Source organism: Xenopus laevis, chromosome 8L (assembly GCF_017654675.1).
Source record: "Xenopus laevis strain J_2021 chromosome 8L, Xenopus_laevis_v10.1, whole genome shotgun sequence".
In the NCBI taxonomy this organism is placed as follows: domain Eukaryota; kingdom Metazoa; phylum Chordata; class Amphibia; order Anura; family Pipidae; genus Xenopus; species Xenopus laevis.
Genome location: NC_054385.1, coordinates 102,132,215 through 102,150,931, shown reverse-complemented (window position 1 = coordinate 102,150,931; position 18,717 = coordinate 102,132,215). Strand labels below are relative to the sequence as shown.

Here is an 18,717-nt window from a genome sequence, read left to right as displayed (position 1 = left end):
GATAGCACCCACCCTGCACATGATCTCTTTACCCTCCTGCCATCCTGTAAAAGATACCGCAGTATTCGAGCGCTGACTTCCAGAATGCGAAACAGTCTATTTCCACAAGCCATCAGGTATCTCAACTCCCAAGGACTGAACTGAATATATTCATAAGGAACTGAAATGTCCACTTTGCCCAGCATGACCGTGTACTAGAGTTGTTGTATAGCACCGGGGGTTTCTGAAGGAACGACATTTCATTTCTACTATGTACTATATTTACTGTATATGGCTGAAATGACAAAATCTTGACTTGACCCACATTTGACCATTGGCCGATATACATTACCAAATCTGCCCCTCCCCAAGCCAAGTTGACAGCCTCTTGGCTCCAGTATCTCCCAATCTCACTTTAATTGGAAATACGACAAAGGCTGTGACGTGGGTCTTGAGGGTCTTTAGCACTCAACAGCCCCAAAGTTCTTTTAGATGATCAATAAGGATTTAGATAGATTTAAAAAAATGTATTATTAATAAACGGAGCATGTTTTATTCCTTTAAAGGACAGTGAAGGCAACAGTGATCTTATGGAAGTCTGTAGACACGCCTATGATATCCAATAAACAAATGACATATCACTTCAAAAAAAGATTTAATTATTCTTATTTAGAAATGCAGTTATATACATAGAACAATTACAATTAAATTACTTTGTACAAATATTAAAATACTATGATCAGCCCCACAGCAATGCCAGGGTGTGATTTACGTTGGGTCATTGACACTGTAGGGAATTGCAGCCACACAGACAGACACACGGCATGCAGCGTGCACTATAGGTCATGTGCAGCCTGCAATGCTCAATGTTACAGTCAGGTAACAGGCAGGTTACCACAAGGCTGTATATGTCCTGGGATATCGCAAGCATGAGTGTACAGCTCATACAATAAGCCGGATACCTCTGGGCAAGGGATTTAAATTCACTTCCCCCAAATACACGAGAGGGAGGGGTTTAAGAATCAAAGAAAAAAAAGAAAGCAAAAAGCCTCTGTTAGAGATCCTGCAAACAGGTATTTACACGTACAAATTGGTGAGCAGCGACACAGTTCAGGCAGACAGCCTCATATAATGCTAGTGAAAATATTGCACATCAGAATCTAGGGCCTTTTGACAGGTGAAGTTAGAGCTCAAAAAAAGAGAATCCAATAAATGGCAACCTGCACCTTTTATACATTAAGGCTCATTAATAAATACAAGTGCAATGTGCAAAGCACAAAAAGCATATTTTTACCTGCTTAATAGCATGCTCCACAACTTACTTGTGGTCTACAGATCCAGGCACAAATTCAAATTTCACTGTGCATGTAAATGCCGTCCCTTCTGCTGCTCCAATGCACATGTCATGTTATGTTATTACATAGACACCAGTCCACTGCATGTGTAGCTGCTACACGCCAGGGGAACCATGAAAGTCAGCACTACCTACTCAAGGTAGTTATTCATTCCGGGATCCCCTGTACTCAGAGTGCAGTTCACTGGCGCTCAGCACAAGGCATTAAGCACATGGATGGGTGCAATTACCTTTGCTGCTTAGATGTATTGCACTTGAATTTCGTAATGTAGCCTTAAGCTTTAGCTGTCACTTATGTAGAACAGTCTGTGTGTAACTACAGTCATACATACACCAATATGCCTAACACATATGTGGGTTGCTAATGCAAATGTAGGCGTTTCACCTTTGTTTAGGGGATACAGAACAGACAGAGGAACAAACTTAAGAGAGAAATGGCAGAAATTATACATTTAACGCTGAATGTAATTGAGTACATACCAAGCTTCCTTAGTCACCCTTAATTGGAGAATGAGCCATACTTGCTTAGTACTCCATTGGTATAACATACATACCATCTCTGTAATTTTCTAAAGCAAGTTTGTTTCTGTATCTGATTTACTGGCTCACACAGTAACATCCTCTACTATAATAAAAAATAATTTCTAATATACACACAATGGCATACACAAGTCCTATTTTCTCCATTACTTCTCCCTTTTCTCACACTCCCATTTAGTTCTAGCATTTCCAGCCCACCGTTTGTGTTCTTTCTCACTGCAATATACTCCTGCTCAGGGGACATACTGTGTCAATTTTCTTGGCACCTCAATCCCATAGTAAGCCCTGCAATCATCTTGGTCCCTCCCTAGATGAGTCTCTTCTAGGTCTTTCCTCCTTCTACTGGCAAGTATTGCTCCTCTCCCTTCTTCCTCTCTTGGCAGGCAGGCATTGTTCCTTTCCCTGGATTCTCTCCTGTACCCCTGTATACCCTCTCCCAGTCCTCTCCTGCAGGGCACTACCATTTTTTGTGAGGTCTCTTTTGTAGCAAGCCCTGTGCATCTCCTCCAAACCTCCAGCAGCTATGCCCTTCTCCCCAATACTTATTTGGAATACCTTGCACTATTCCCTATGAACTGCATGTCTCTGTTTCTCTCCTGTCAGACCCTACACTACTGCCCTGAATTTCTCCTACTCTCCTGATGAATTCTGTCACAAATTGTCAGGTCGTAACTCTATCCTCACGATTGCTCAACAATGTCTGTCTCTCTTTTACTATGCCTACCACATCCTCCTATATCCCCCCACCCCTGTATACCATTCTGTGTTATACATGATAGAGGGACCTGCATTTCCTCTTTCTTTCAGATGACATCATTCAGGATCAGTAATTATTTGGATTAGAGTCTCTTTCCTGCCTTAACACATAAGTACCAAAAGGAGGGCTGGAAATACAGACCACAACGTTCTACAGGTTCACATACATATAGAGATTTATAAATATTGTCATATAAAGCATACATAAGCATTTGCATTCCATTTCACACCTAACACAGGAAAGAGATTGCCTCCTTCCTTCCATGAGATTTCAAGTTTCTATTAGCAGCATCAGCAGATTGGATGTGTTTAGTTTCCCCAAGAATATACAAATCCATGCACTAACAGACTCACTCACAGAGTCAATATGCAGCGAGATTTGTGGGAAACTAAAGAACTCTGAGTATGACACTATTTCTGCAGTGCATCTCTAATCCTTTGTTCAGGTTTTATAAGAAAGGACAAAAGGCTTTAAGAATGGAGGTCCACAGAGCATTACAACCCCTTGGCTGCAATGTTAATTATTTTGCCTTATTAACCAAGAAATAAAACACATGGTGTATAACTTCAGCAAGCTCAGAATGCCAACATGCAATCAGAAAAAAAGTGAAAACTTAAGAGCTGTGGAGATATGCATGCTAAGAACAATGATGGTGCCCTCATTCTCAGATCGTAATAGAAGAAATAGTTGATTTGAATGGGGAAATAACAATGAAGGAAGCAACTAACCCAAACAGAGGACTACTGTTAGTAATCATGTTGCTCACAGAGAGAACTTGTATAATGAAAGAGAATGATGTCGGGAGCTGAATTACAGATGTGCTGGGCCAGCCAAAAGCAACAATTTCAAAGGAATAAGTGCCAGGCAACGTTAGATTTGGCCTGCCTTAGGACATTTACAACTTTATATAGTCTACGACGCACACAAAATGGTTTTTTTTACACATCTGCAAGCAGCCCTCAAACTGTTGGCTCCATGGTGCACTTTCCTTGGAGCTCGGATTGTCTGCCCTTTATGAAGACTGGAGAGAAGGCAGAGCACGGTCAGGAACAGCTGCTGAAATAGGAGTGCAGAACAGGAAGATGAGGAAATCCTGCAGGGTGTAGCAAGGAGTCCATGGTGTTCAGGCTTCTTTAAGAAGAGGAATATCTGGGGAGAAAATCACAGATAAGCAACAAGGCACATTAACAGCAAATACAGAGAACAGGAAACAGTAACCGCACAGCACAGGAAGTGCAGGCTACACAGGCACATACAAGAAAAACCACAATTGCCAGACAGGACAGAGAGTAAGCTTTGTATAGATTCATGGAACTTACCATCAGTATATTCTTCAGAAGACAGGGACAGCAGGCTGTGCACATCGCTGTTTTCAGAGTCTGCACCTTCCCTTGATAGAGTGTGACTTTCTGCTGCAAGCACCCATTGAGAAGAAGAAGAAGCCTGATGGACTAGCACAGTTTCTGAGTGCTGTGAACTGCCAGCAGAGCTCTGACTGGCATGCCCATGACCTATAGTGCCCGAGCCTATCAAATTTTGGCCTGTAGTGCTGGAGCTGCAAGCTGCTTGTTGAATATCCTGTTCTTCACTTGGCCCCTCTGACAGCACAATCTGTACACGAGAACTGGCAGTTGGGATGCAGTTACCTGCACTGCCATAAACTGCTTCTTCATAAGAAGGAAGAGCAACCTGTACACCGTCAACCATAATGGAGACCTGTTCTCCAGGCACAGATGCTTCACGTCTGTGGAGTAAACAATATGTAAGAAAAAACCTTGCTTTGAATAAAAGACCTATACAGATCAGAAAGGCCTTATTATAAAAAGATCCATAAAACATTCCATACCAGTGGCCACATCCACTGAAACTGTGCTCTCCTTGCACTTTCACCATTTCTTTAAATAAGTAACTTTAGTGAACTGGCAATTATTTGGATAAAGTCACATTACTGTGACAAAGTCTGGCAATGTCAGTGTCTCATTAGCAATTGCAAGCAACCCATAATACACGGCAGATTTGTCTGTGAATATATGTTATAAGGATAATGCAAGACAGGACTGAAAATTGGCCTGCTTGAAATACACAGGTCGAGAATCAACCCCCTGGTGGCACACAGAACAATTCTGTTGGCCCAGGTGCAGGCACACACACAGCAGATTGTAGTGCAACGCTACTATGCATCTTCTTCTTTAAAGGGGAACTATTGCGAAAATGAGAATTTCATATAAGCTTCCTCATACTAACGTAAGAAACTTTCAAAATAGAATTAGATTATTAAATAGATTATTTCAGAAATGGTGCAGAATTTTTAATTGATTGTATTTAGAAAGTTTCTTGTTTCAGTATGCTGAAGTTTATATTACATTTTTATTACTGCGATAGTTCCCCACAAGACACGGTCTCTCTTATAGAATAAATTCATTTTAACTCCCTTCTGAACACTTTCTCTATGGCACAATAATGCGATCCTGCTCTGTAATAAAAAGCTTGTTGATAAAAAGATCACTCACCTACTGTGATGGAAAGACTTGAGCTTGGGCTGTAGCAGTACAAACAGAACAATAAGTAGCAAGATCAAGGCCACAGAACTGGCAGTAGAGGCAACGATGGAGAGAGTTGGGACACCGAGGCTGGAATGAGTATTTGTATCTAGAATAAAAGATAAACCATACAAGTTACTAGTACAGAACAGTTGGGCAGATCATGAGTACAAGGCAAGCATCGGACATTTCATTGTATGCTGCTGTCAGTCAGGGCTTCACCTTGATTAAGTCTGCAGCTGATCCCCATTGGTGGGCTCCACACTCCACTCTTGCAGGTTAAGAATTTGTAGTCCCCCTTTAGCATGTAGCCTTCTGCACAGAAGTATTCGATCACACTACCGGACGTTAGAGGCTGTTCACAGTGCGGAGGATGACACAAAAAACCCCCATTCTCAGGTTCTGGGGGTGGAGGACACACTAAACCTAATCAGAAAGAGAAGAGAGTGAGCAATCAACATTGATTGCACAACAAACACATCTGAAACAGAACAGTCTTAAACTGCACTAGATTATAACCCAGCTAAAGGCATAGTTACAGCGTCCATTTAATTAGCCAAATGGAATGAATGGCCAGTAGGTGCATTCACCTACAGTGGCATAAAGAGTATTCTCAATTATTATTATTGGTAAAATGGAATGTGTGTGGTACTGGTGGGGCTGTCTATAGTGAAACTGCAATGGGACAAATTCCCCTAGATTATGTTTAAACAGGAACTATTTCGAAAATGAAAATTTACTATACGCTTAAGCATACTGAAAAGTTACATAGTTAAATCGGGTTGAAAAAAGACAAAGTCCATCAAGTTCAACCCTTCCAAATAAAAACCCAGCATCCATACACACACCCCTCCCTACTCTCAGATAAATTATTTATACCCATACCTATACTAACTATTGAGTTTAGTATCATATCATATATCAGTTTGATGTTATGTCTATCCAAAAAATCATCCAAGCCCCTCTTAAAAGCAAAAATATAATCAATTACCGTATCTGAAATAATTACATTTATCTTCACCCATGGGTCCCGCGGGTATCGGTTCGCACATCACTACAAAGAATGTGAAAGCTATCCCTGGCTTATTGTTAGGGATGAACCGAATCCGGGATTTGGCTAGGATTCGGCCAAATCCTTCTGCCCAGCCGAACTGAATCCAAGTCCTAATTTGCATATGCAAATAAGGGGTGGGAAGGGAATTTGTGTGACTTTTTGTCACAAAACAAGCAAATAAAAAATGTTTTCCCCTTCCCACCCCTAATTTGCATATGCAAATTAGGATTTGGTTCGGTATTCGGCTGATTCTTTTGCGAAGGGGTTTCGGCCGCATCCAAAACAGTGGATTAGGTGCATCCCTACTTATCATACAACATGGATTACAAGGCTTTTAATAAGAAGAGGCCAACCTCAAGAGTTGATGGGGTGGGGAAGAATAATTTTTCATCAGGAAAAAGAAGCGGCTTGGTCCCAGGACAATAATCCTGCTTTACTATCTAGCACTGCTGGGTTGGGGTGGGCTGGGAAGAATGCGGAGGTCTGTGTATATGAATGACTGAACTCTATAAACAAAAGGGCTGTGTATGAAGGAGAAAACCAGAATGGGTGCAGACAAGATGCAGCATTGCGTGTCATGAACATGCTTAGGAAGGGAAGATTCAGACAAGCCATGTTCATCTCCCATCCAACAGATGGTTTGTATTCTCAGGACTCCCCATGTATAATCCGTGTCCTAACAGCTGACATTTGGGCAGTCCCCACCTGAAGCTACACAAAGCTGATCAAGCAGCACAAACTGTCATCTCAAGACGCCACAAGGAAAGACAAATGCCGAGTCAGAGCAGCTGAGAATTCACAAAGCTGCACTCCAGCTGATAAACTGGCCCAGCTCTGGGAAATCCTTCACTATCACACAAAAATAATGTACATATAAAGGTGCCCCAATGTTTGCTCTTAGTCTAAGCACAGAGAAAATATAGGGGTTTGCACCTTTATATTCATTTTATTATATTAAGTCTTTATTAATCATTTTCAATGTAACCATTACATTTAATTGCTAGCCTTTTTCTCATGCCCTCTTCTGTTCTGACTTCCAGAATGCTTGCCAGGCTCATAAAGTGCTAGAAATTAGATATCAGTTGAAATGCCAAGTCTGGGAGTTCCAGAACAAAACAGATTCTTTTCTAAGACACTCCCCCCACTATATAATACAAGAGCCATGAATATCCTGTAAACGGTGCTTAGTGATGTCATCGGTTATAATCACAGCTTAGTGATGTCATTTCTGTCACATGATTTACTGAAACTTATGTATTATAATAAATAAAGTACCCTCTGTTGCAAAACATGAGGAAATTAGAAGTCACCTCAGAGTTCCATGACCTGTATATGGTCATGGACCTTCTCGATAACTTTTAGAGGCACATTTCTCAAGAGTCGAATTTTGAATTCATGTGAGTTTTTTTTTTAAATCTCCCATAAACTCCCATAAATTAGAAATACGACTAGTCAAAAATGTATTGGTAAAGTCGAATGTTTAAGTCTCATTTTCTTTCACACTGCAAATGAAACTGGAATCCCATGTGGCACAAAAGTCCCCTGTGGCTCACAGACAGATGGCCGGGTCAAGACACAGCTAAGGGGTCAGCAGATGTATACACTATACTATGTATATACTATGACCCTCTCATAGCAGCTGGCAGCAACAGACACACAGACAATCTAGGTTTGAGGCATGTCCATCTGGGGACCACAGAGTCAACGAGAGCAAATCAAAGAAGAATGGGATTCCCTTCTTATTAATAATCACCATTTATCTACATCCAAAAGGGAATTAACAGATAATGTTTAATCATTCGAGTCAGTCTGCATGTCTGTGGAGCTCACAATCTAAATTTTCCCACAATTAGTCAAAAACTAAAAACACTCTAGTGTGCATATCATTAGAAGGCATTTAATAGATCAGTACAATATGAAGCACCAGCATATACACCTCTCACCATTCTTCTTATGCCTATAAAATGAAGAACACTGCCAAGGGACAGAGGAAGAAGAATGCACTCACACACCAGATATAACTCTTAATTGGTAAATAACTGGTTGTACCTGCCAACAGGCAGAACACAGCTTCATTTATCAGTTTTGAGGGACAGAAACCAAACTAAGCACACAGCAAGTACACTGTCTCTAGCAGGGAAACAAGCACCGTTACACTTCCACAGTGCAACCAAACTCTATGAGGCCACGGCCAGATGAGAAACAAACACACGGTTTGCAAATATTGAATACCTCTCAGCAGCCAAAGGGTTAAATCAAAGAATGTGATAAAAAATAAATAAGGTCCAGTCATATCTGCAAGACAGCATCCAAAAGAGTAACCCCCACACAACAATCATCCCATTCTGTACGGGCCATTAAATCAGGCTAATGCAGACAATGGTCCCATTTTCCACTGACCTCTGGCTCATTACAGTCACTCACTTTTCGGGTTTGCACGAATGCACTCAAATTTGTTGGATCTTTAATGCTGGTTTAATTATTCTTCAGGCCAAATAAAGTGCCAGCCTAAAGGGGAAGTAATGCTTAGAGCAAAACCAAAGCACAATCTCAGCCCTAGACCATTTAATATCAATGCATAAAGCTGCTGTTTTACTTCCCGCTGCCCTGTGCAACACAGGTTCCGGCCCACTACACTGCCCATCTTAAAGGGATTCTGTTATAATTTTTTATTATGTAGTTTTTATTCCTAAATTACACTGCAAATAATTCACTCTACAATATAAAATTTCATTCCTGAACTAGCAAGTGTATTTTTGTAAGTGTATTAGTTGTAATATTGGTGTGCAGGCAGCCATCTCAGGTCATTTTGCCTGGTCATGTGCTTTCAGAAAGTGCCAGCTTTCTGGCAGGCTGTTGTGGTTTCTCCTACTCAATGTAACAATGTATCGCAGTGAGACCTGGATTTTACTGTGGGTCACAGACATAGAGTCTGGTTGCGGGACTTATCCATAACAGCTTTTACTCCTTTACACAGTGTTTTAAAACTTTTTTCCTGCTCTGCCCACTTCTGATGATGTCACTTATGGTTTGCAGCAACATCACCATTAAACAGGAAGTGGTCAGTGGGTAGTGGATCAGGTTGTGTACATGGCAGTTGCGGGTTGGCGAGAGAGTAAAAATCTGGGCTGCATGTCTGGTCTCAAAAATTGGTTCCGGTTTTTAAATATTACTCATATTTAATAAGGGTTAAAGGAAACTAACCTACACTTTTTCAGTTTCAAAAGAGTTGCAAAATAAATAAATAAAAAAAAGTTACATGTTTCAACAGGTTCTAACAGATAGCAGTTGAATATTCTAAGAAATGCTGCCTGTGCAACCTGCTCAGATTTTGAGAGACTTTCACGCTACATAAACTAGAATGTACCTCCCATACGGCCCATGTTGAAGGCAGCTGAGAATAGAATGACCATATTCTATAGAATTCCTTTGCCCTGTTGGCTTATGGAAACAGTACCATTTGAACCTGTTAATGTCACAATATACGACATATACATATATATGAGAAGCCAAGTGTGACAAATGCATAACAAAAAGGAGCAACGCTGTTTGTACAACACAAAAGTCACATGCTCAAGAAATCATTTACAAGCTTTACAGTTTGTGCTGGTCCCACCCAAAATGACAAATATTGGCACATAAATACGATGCAAAAGATAACTTTGGCTCATAAGGAATGCATATTGTTGGTACATAACCAATCTAGGCCTTTGTGAGACTGCTGGTTGGTCAAAACACTCTGCCACCCAGTCAAGCTGCTTAAAGGGATACTGTCATGGGAAAACAAGTTTTCCCAAAACGCATTAGATAATGGCATTGCTCCAGCAGAATTCTGCATTGTAATCTGTTTTTCAAAAGAACAGACTGATTTTTTTTTTATATTTATCTTTGAAATCTGACATGGGGCTAGTCATATTGTCAGTTTCCCAGGTGCCCCCAGTCATGTGACTTGTGTTCTGATTAACTTCAGTCATGTGACTTGTGCTCTGATTAACGTCAGTCACTCTTTACTACTGTACTTCAAGTTGGAGTGATATCTACCCCCCCCCCCAGCAGCAGAACAATGAGAAGGTAACCAGACAACAGCTCCCTGGTAGATCTAAGAACAGCACTCAGTAGTAAAATCCAGGTCCCACTGCAACTCCTTCAGTTACAATGAGAAGGAGAACAATAGCCTGTCAGAAAGCAGTTCCATAGTGCAGCACTTTCTGAAAGCACATGACCTAAGATGGCTGCCAGTGCCTACACACCAATATTACAACTAAAAAATCATGACAGAATCCTTTAAACAGTAGGAAAGGCTGGTAAGCATGGACATATACACACACATGGGGATACAGCAAGGGTCTGTCTCTTGGATAATTTTTTTGGTTGTCAGAATAGTCAATGTTTTGATTCATTGAACTTCCTGGAACAGCTGAGATCACAGTAATGGCCATTTGGGAACATCTGCCTAGCAACTCACAGTGGACTTTATAGACTGACCTCTTATGTCCTATGGTAGAGCAGCAATGCATAATTAGTTATAGCTTTAAAGGACAAAAGAAGCAGAGAGGCAACAGATGTAATAAATACTCTGTAATTAATGTGGAAACACTGTGGAGAGTTAGATTGCACTTCTAAATTTCTAATTTCTCTCCAACTTCCTGGTTCTGCTCTATCACTGTTTGAGGAGAAGTAGGTGGTGAAACCAATTGCCAATCCACAGACAGGACCTCTGTATAAAGAACGTGCAATTTAGGGAAGGGAGGAATTTGATGAAACAGCTCATTATCGCTACTTCACCCTGTACTGGGAGAAAATCATTAGAGATCTATCATAGCAAAAAACAAGATATGGATTTTTTTTAATTAAAAGAAGAGGTATAACAAAAGCCCTATTTATCATTCAAGGTGTATGGCTGCTCTCCTGTTTCGCTCTGCTGTGAGGATTAAATGGACTGAAAGGAAAATTCCATTAAGATCAGTAAAAACCTGTCCCTGGGACCTGCTCTACAAGAAAACTGGATTCTCGTTAATTCTCATTTGCATAACCTTCTCGTGCGAGCCACACCAGGTAGTGACACCCATATCATGTCACACTACAAGGAAAGAAAACCTAGCCCTGAAACTGTAACCTTTCACTTGCTGTTGGCTAGTAAAAAGCATGCTGCCCTCTTTTTTTTACCAAAGTGGAAGTTCCCCTAACAGTTAACCCTTTGTAATATGAAGACAAATATACTGAAATAATTTGCATTTGGTCGTCTTTAACTATTTTTGTGATCTTAAATATATTGTTTTTTTTGTTTCAATATTTCTTTATTGCAGAAATTCAATATTTACAACTCAGTGCAGTGATAAGAAAGAGAAAAAAAAAAAAGTCCATGTATACAAGCATTGAAATCAACAGATTGCAATAAAACACAGTACACACAATACGACTAACCGACACATGAATAGGTGCTATAAGCCACTGAGAATGTAAACATATCAATAAGCAAGGCAGTCAAAAGGTTTTTTCCGTTTAACCAGGGTAGGTGGGAGAGGAGGAAAAGAAGAAACGGAAAGAAACAACAAGACTGGAGAAAGGAAGAAGGAAGAAGGAAAGAGAGGGCGAAAGGAAGAGGGGGAAGAAAGAGGGAAAAAAAAAAAAAAAAAAAAAAAGGGGGGGGGGAAGGAAAAGACCTTTAAATGTATTGTTTTTAGTCACTTCTTTTTGGGGCCCTTCTCAACACTGTGCCTGGTTAAGAATGATCAAATGTCAAACACTTCTTCGCTTTCCAATGGCATCAAAAGGAAATCACCCACCACAAGTCATGGTATTCCATATGCCCCACATGATATAGCCTTTAGGGCCCTGAAGTGAAAGCCAGCAAATTTACATTTATTAACCAAATCCATCCCAGTGCAGTTACCCATACAACCTAAGCAAGCAGTTTTCCTCATCACTGCCAATAATCAGGGCCATAGATACTCTATGGGGGGAATTCACAAAAGTGTCGGTAAAATAAGTAACCCAGAAGTGGCGGTCGACAAATTTGTAAAATGTCGTACGAACGGCAAATTCACAAAGGCAGATGTTACCATCTCTGAATGTCTCGTAAGTCTGTCAATTTTCTAAAATGTCGTATATCTTTTCATCGTACAAACGACATTTACCACGACTTTTTAAAAGACAATTTGACTGACATTTTCATTTTGGAGAGCCTAAAGTGTCTGAAAAATTGTCGGTAAAAAAAATGAGTTTACGAGTAATTCATAAAAATGTCGGGAAAAGTGGCGCCGAAAAAACCACGCCCACTTTTAACGACACTAATTCAAAAGTGTCGTACATGTCGGAAAATTGGCAGAGAAATGCTCTGTGAATTTGTCGGCTGTTGCTACGACACTTTCTACGACATTTTAAAGACATTTTTCCGTTCCCGACACTTTTGTGAATTCCCCCCTATGTGTTGATTGTGTGTAAATATTCATTAAAAGGGGTAGTTTGCCTTTTGATTAACTTTTAATAGTAAATAGTTACCTGAACTTAACGCAAATGGCACAAAGTATTGAAAGAGGAGCAAGAGCATGTACAGCTTGAGTCTTCCAAAGGACGAAACAGCAACCCAAGGTGGGCTCTCTGGTTCCATAAGGCCACAAAGCACGGAGCACAGTGCAGGAGAAGTAGGACTGATGAAGCACAAATGGTGCCTGCATGAGGAAGAACATTTGAAACATTAATTCGTACAAAGATATTACACTTTCACTTTGAATTTAGGTTATTACTTAACACTATATTCAACCCCACCAACAAAAAATGTACTTTAGAAATTCAAATCTATTTGCTACATGGGAGCAATAGCTAATCTGTCAATCTGATTTAGTGAGTTAGACAGCCAATTTAGGAAAATCATGAGTAGTTGATACACCCAATATGTTTCTTTGGCACTCCCAAAGTTGCAGACCGACACATTCCATAACTCACACAGTGCACTGTGAGGTCTTACATATAGTGAGCAATGGAAGGTTTTCTGAGACATGTCTACATGCATGTGTTGATGGGACCCGAGCAAAGATGTCATTGGTGGGCCACCTTAGACCCTAAATAATGCCCCCCCTCTTAAAGGGGTGGTTCACCCTTAAGTTAACGTTTATTATGTTATAAAGTGGCCAATTCTAAGCAACTTTTCAATTGGTCTTTTTTTTATAGGTTTTTAAACATTTGCCTTTTTCTTGTGAATCTTTCCAGCTTTCAAATAGGAATCATTAACCCCATATAAAACAAATGCTCTGTAAAGCTACACATGTATTGTTATTGGTAGTTTTTATTATTCATCTTTCACTTCAGGCCCTTTACTGTCCATATTCAGTCACTTATTCAATTTAAACCAGATTGCTGAAATTGCAAACTGGAGAGCTGATGAACAAAAAGCTAAATAACTCAAAAAAACTATCACTCTCTACATCATACTAAAATTTAACTCAAAGGTGAACAACCCCTTTAACACATGCAAACTGTTGCTGCTGTAAAGAAATTGTACCGTATACATTAGGCCAGCCTGCCAGAGAATCTGGGATTAACAAGGAATAAACATCCTTCACTATTTTTCCCTACTGAAAATGGAAATGTAGATTACATTAAGCTCTTCTAGCTGATGAATATGGGTGCAATTAAAGTTATTACAGATGGTGCCCCCCATACTAATGGGCCCTGGGATAATTACTCTTTTGTCTTTTTATAAAAGCATCGCCATTTTGTCAGTCTTGCAACTGCCATATGTACAACTTGTATTGGACAAAGTGCAACTAGTTACTATATTAACTCGTAAACAGTTCTCATGTCAGAATTTATAAATCACAGAAAGTGAATAGATTATTTAAGTTGTGTAAAAGTAACCTCCTACAGACTTCAAACGCATACTTATCATCATGGCAGTTCTAAAGCTGTATTATTTCTCTTACTAAATACACATATTAAGTGCCAACATATTCTGCTGCACGTGTACATAAGTAGGGAGTGTACATGAAACGCACAAAAATCTTTGCTCATAAGAGCTTCCAATCTTTTGCTGCTTTAATGTGATATATACCACTGCACATACGCCCCAGTGATGAACGTCAGGTTGTCAGGATAAGGAGCAATATAAAATGTGTCACAAGGCTTGTATGTATATTATGTATTATGTATATTATAGACTTGGAGTAACTATATATGGAAGCTGTATACAGACATGAAAAAAGATGGAAGTTCTAAAACAACATGGCAAAATCTCTCACTGGCATGCTTGTGTGTAGCACAAACTGTTGCTTAATTGTACTGCAGCCACATACCAATACTGGCTGTATGCTCATCACTACTTCTCAGAATACAGTTATTTAACAGCTTATTTATTGTGTACCATTAGAATGGAGGCATTTCTAATCAGATAAAGATGCCAAATGGTGCCACAAAACACTGGCATCACATCCAATTAAGGGAACATATAAACCAGCAAAACCAACATTTCCCAAGTGAGACAGCTGATCAATACCAAAATAATTAAGTATCTGAACAAAACCACATGCTAAAAAAAACCAAAACAAAGTGTTATGCCGCACAATTAACTTTGTGTCAACAGTGTTGTGACGGATTAGCCAAAAAGAACACAAGAAGTCTGCCCAAGGAGCGGCTTACAGTAACGAATCAATATAAAGAGAACACAATGACATCAGCAGATCTATTTTACAGGAGGCAAAAATAAAATAGTGTATGCATTAGTAATACTTCAGGAAAATCAAGCCAGGACAGAAACAATACAGTTCACTCTGTCTAGCTTAGACTATAAATATATGTAAACAGACTCATCCATAATACAATACAGACAAGTACAGTAAATGGCATCCACGTTTAAAACATATTTTCAAGATATAATACTGAGCCATACCAGGAGACATGCTCACTAAAGGATTTCTTGATTTTATAAGCTGCAGCACGCTAAAGGAATGTCAAAATGGACTACACCCCACACATAAAAACAAAGGAAGAAACACGCACAACATAAAAGAAACACAAATGTCTGAAGTGAGAAATTACTGACACATGGTTTATTCAAAGGAATTAATTTGGGACCCTTATCAAATTTCAAAGGATAACCCCAACCGCACAGACACACAGTTGCCGACTGCAAATTTCTACAAGAAGGTTTTGTTCTTGGTCATGCTGCCTTTTTTTTGTTAATATTTAACCTACCCTGTGCTTCACATTGTCCAGCTCAGAAGGGCTGATAATTGTGCAGCTTTTGTTTACACTGTACACAAAAAAAAACCTCATGAGCTGTCAAGCAATGTAGCAGCCTCCAAACTAACCTCATGAATAAACCCAAAGCTGCATTTCACCTTCTTGATTTTCTATCAAAACAATAATCTGCCACTTTAAAGCTCCTATATTTCTGCTTCCACTAATTCTTTACAAAACACACAAAATCCTACACCCTTGCCATTCATAGTTTCTATAGGGACTCTTTAACGTTACAAACTATAAAGCAGGTTTCTCTGACAGGTTGTCTGTTCTCTCTCTATACATTGTCAAGCAATGTAGCAGCCTCCATACTTACCCCATGAATAAACCCAAAGCTGAATTTCACCTTCTTCATTTCCTACCTATCAAAACAATAATCTGCCACTTTTCACCTGCTTTGTATTGTAAAGCTCTTATATTTCTGCTTCCACTAATGCTTTACAGAACACAAAATCCACACCCTTGCTCTTTATAGTTCCTATAGGGCCCCTTTAACATTACAAACTATAAAGCAGGTTGCTCTGACAGGTTGTCTGTTTTTCCGAAAGTTGTCTGTTCTCTCTATAAAAAACGAAATGTGCTGAAAGTAACTGCACGACAGCACGACCACCATGACACAACACACAAGCCATTTAACACAAATCCACTTAAAGGAACAGTAACACTAAAATATTTAATGTGACAAATCCACTCTAAACTGCTTCAATAACAGATCTATTGTGCATTAAGTTTATTATATGCTATGCTTTGTCCAAAAAACATTAAATCTCTGCTTCCGGATGTATACTGTAGAATTGCGAAAGGGCGATTCTGCAAAATCCGAGGTGCAGCTCTCCACATCTCTGCCTAGACTGTTGGACCGGAAGCTAGTTCTTGCTGCTGTACTGAGGATTTTACAGACCTTGTGTGAGTGGAGAAGGAATGTCCGCAGCTGTAATTTACTGGGTCCTGTGTGTTAGATTTATGGGGCTGATCTGCGTGCTACCTTTACCGTTTGCAGCACTGAACGAACTTAGGAATAACCGCTGCGGACGTTCCTTCTCCTTAGGTGGATTTGTCACATAAATTTTTTTTAGTGTTACTGTTCCTTTAAGCACTAGTCAGGCACTCTGAACAATATCTGTATGTGTCTAAGGCCCCATACTGTAGCCACATGCTGTATCACTTCTCTGGATGTCTTGCACGTTCCTTTATTTACCCCAATTCCCCCACTTCCTGTACTGCCATCTTGCCTCTGAACTTCCTGTTTCACTGCTCCCCCTCAGTGTCTTTTCTCCCACACATCCAGTGCCTGGAACCAACTCAGATGACTTCCCTGCTCATTACTTTGACTGACACAGAAGGAAATGACAGAGAGATAAAGCTCCAGTGTTGTCATATCCAGAGACTGGGTCACGGCTGGTAACAGGCACAAACAAGATAACACAAAAGCCACTTCCGCAAATGTACCGAAATGAGTTCTGACTGAATAGGAAATGTCACAGGCTTTGTCAAAGCTTTCGATGGATCACGCTGGGAGCTGTAGTCCAGAAACAGCTGAGAGAGAAGAACAGACCACAAACAGTGCCGTGTGTATAAGGGATACGCGGAAGGGTTACAGCCCATCGCTTCCTGTGTAGGAGCAGTCACACAAACAAAGGCTTTCCCCTCCCGTGTAAACACAGACCCACCGAGCGCTCCCACTCACCGGCCAGCCACAAGGGCTCCAAGCGGCTAAGTCCTTCCAACGAAACCCCCGTCCCTGTCCCTCAAACCCCCTCCGTGTCCCCGCACTGCCTTCAGCTCGCAGCTTGTTCGGTCCTGTTCTCCGTTTGCTGCTCCCGGAAGTGACGTCCCAAGCTCTGGGGCGGCCCACAAAGGTGAAGCTGAATGTGACGTCACGCTGTCCCCCTGCCAGTGGTGCAATACACTCAGTAAATGTAGGAAGGGACTTCATTCCCGGCTGACTTGTCCCAGAGATGAGGGATTTGTGGCAGGACTGTTACTGGAATACTGAGTGTTGGAGTGTAGGCGCGATCCTTTGCTTTAAAGGACCAGTAAAGTGACTTGTCTTGTGACAAAAAAATTCTCAAAATGGGGTCCTAAAATGACTTACCTTGGGGCCCAGTGACTCTCTGCTGTGACTGGTTCCTCAATATATTGTCACTGGTATTTAAAGAGACAGTGTACTAAATGACTATGGCTTTTCAAATGTTGCCTTTTGGCCTTGGGTGGGATTTCAATGAGGAGTTCTTGTCCTCATCTGAGACCCACAACATCAGGCTGCGAGTTTATCCAGGAGTATCCAGAGAAGCAAATCAGAAAGCTCCTCAAACATCATCCTCAGGCTCCGCCACAGTGTCCACAGCTTTGGGCCCTAATTGGGCATTCCACAGTTCAGGGTGGATGATCAGACCAAATTTTGCAGTGGGCCCACGAGCCTCCTGTTATTCCACTGGATATTTCCAGCCAGATCTTCGTGCGTAACAATTTAGAGTACGGGTTACTAGGGTTGCCACCTTTTCTGGGGAAAAATACCGGCCTTCCTATATGTTGCTATTTCAACCCTATTAATAACATTGGCATCAGACACCATCTTTACCGGCTGGGCCGGTAAAATACTGATCAGGTGGCAACCCTAGTTACATCTGGTGTCTCAGTGTCTAGAAATGTTTTGCTCAGATCAATCCAATAACTGCTGGGCTTGTTGGGCCAGTATGGCCTACAGATAGGCTTGCCACCTTTTCCAGAAAAAAATACCTGCCTTCCTATGTATTTATTTTTTTTCCCTATTAATAACATTGGGATCAACCATCATTTTTACCAGCTAGGCCGTAAATACCGGTCAGGTGGCAACCCTACCTACAGATTACTCCTTTAGAGGGTCATTGGTGTGTGGTGGATACACTTCGTCATTACCTCCCCCCCCCCACGCTGGTCACATCACCAACTGAGATTCAAAGCAGACCCTGCCATCAGGGCCACCATTAGAAATCACAGGGCCCCGTACAACAAAATTTTTGGGGCCCCCTGGGCCCCGCCCACACTGACGACCAAGCTCCGCCCCATATCCCGCCCACATCGCAGTTAAAAGACCACACAGACATCAGCGCTAAAAAAGTAACCCCCCCCCCCCACACAAGTTGTAAAAAGCTATTGATGGTCAGGGCCCCCTTATAAAAAAAATTGGGGCCCCAAAAAAAAAAAAATTAAAATTTTTTTTTTTTTAAAAACATTGGTGGCAGGGGCCCCCTGTTAAAAAAAACTTGGGGCCCCA

At 40.8% G+C, this 18,717-nt stretch overlaps 1 protein-coding gene across 1 annotated transcript; it reads right to left on the bottom strand.

The window, feature by feature from the left end:
- Positions 1-617: 617 nt before the first annotated feature.
- susd6.L (sushi domain containing 6 L homeolog) lies at positions 618-17,280 on the bottom strand. The gene is given in 6 exon segments (NM_001086089.1): positions 618-3,779; positions 3,950-4,374; positions 5,141-5,279; positions 5,393-5,596; positions 12,726-12,895; positions 17,149-17,280. Coding segments are annotated over 5 exon segments (903 nt in total). The 5' UTR covers positions 12,835-12,895; positions 17,149-17,280; the 3' UTR covers positions 618-3,753.
- Between the last annotated feature and the right edge of the window lie 1,437 nt (positions 17,281-18,717).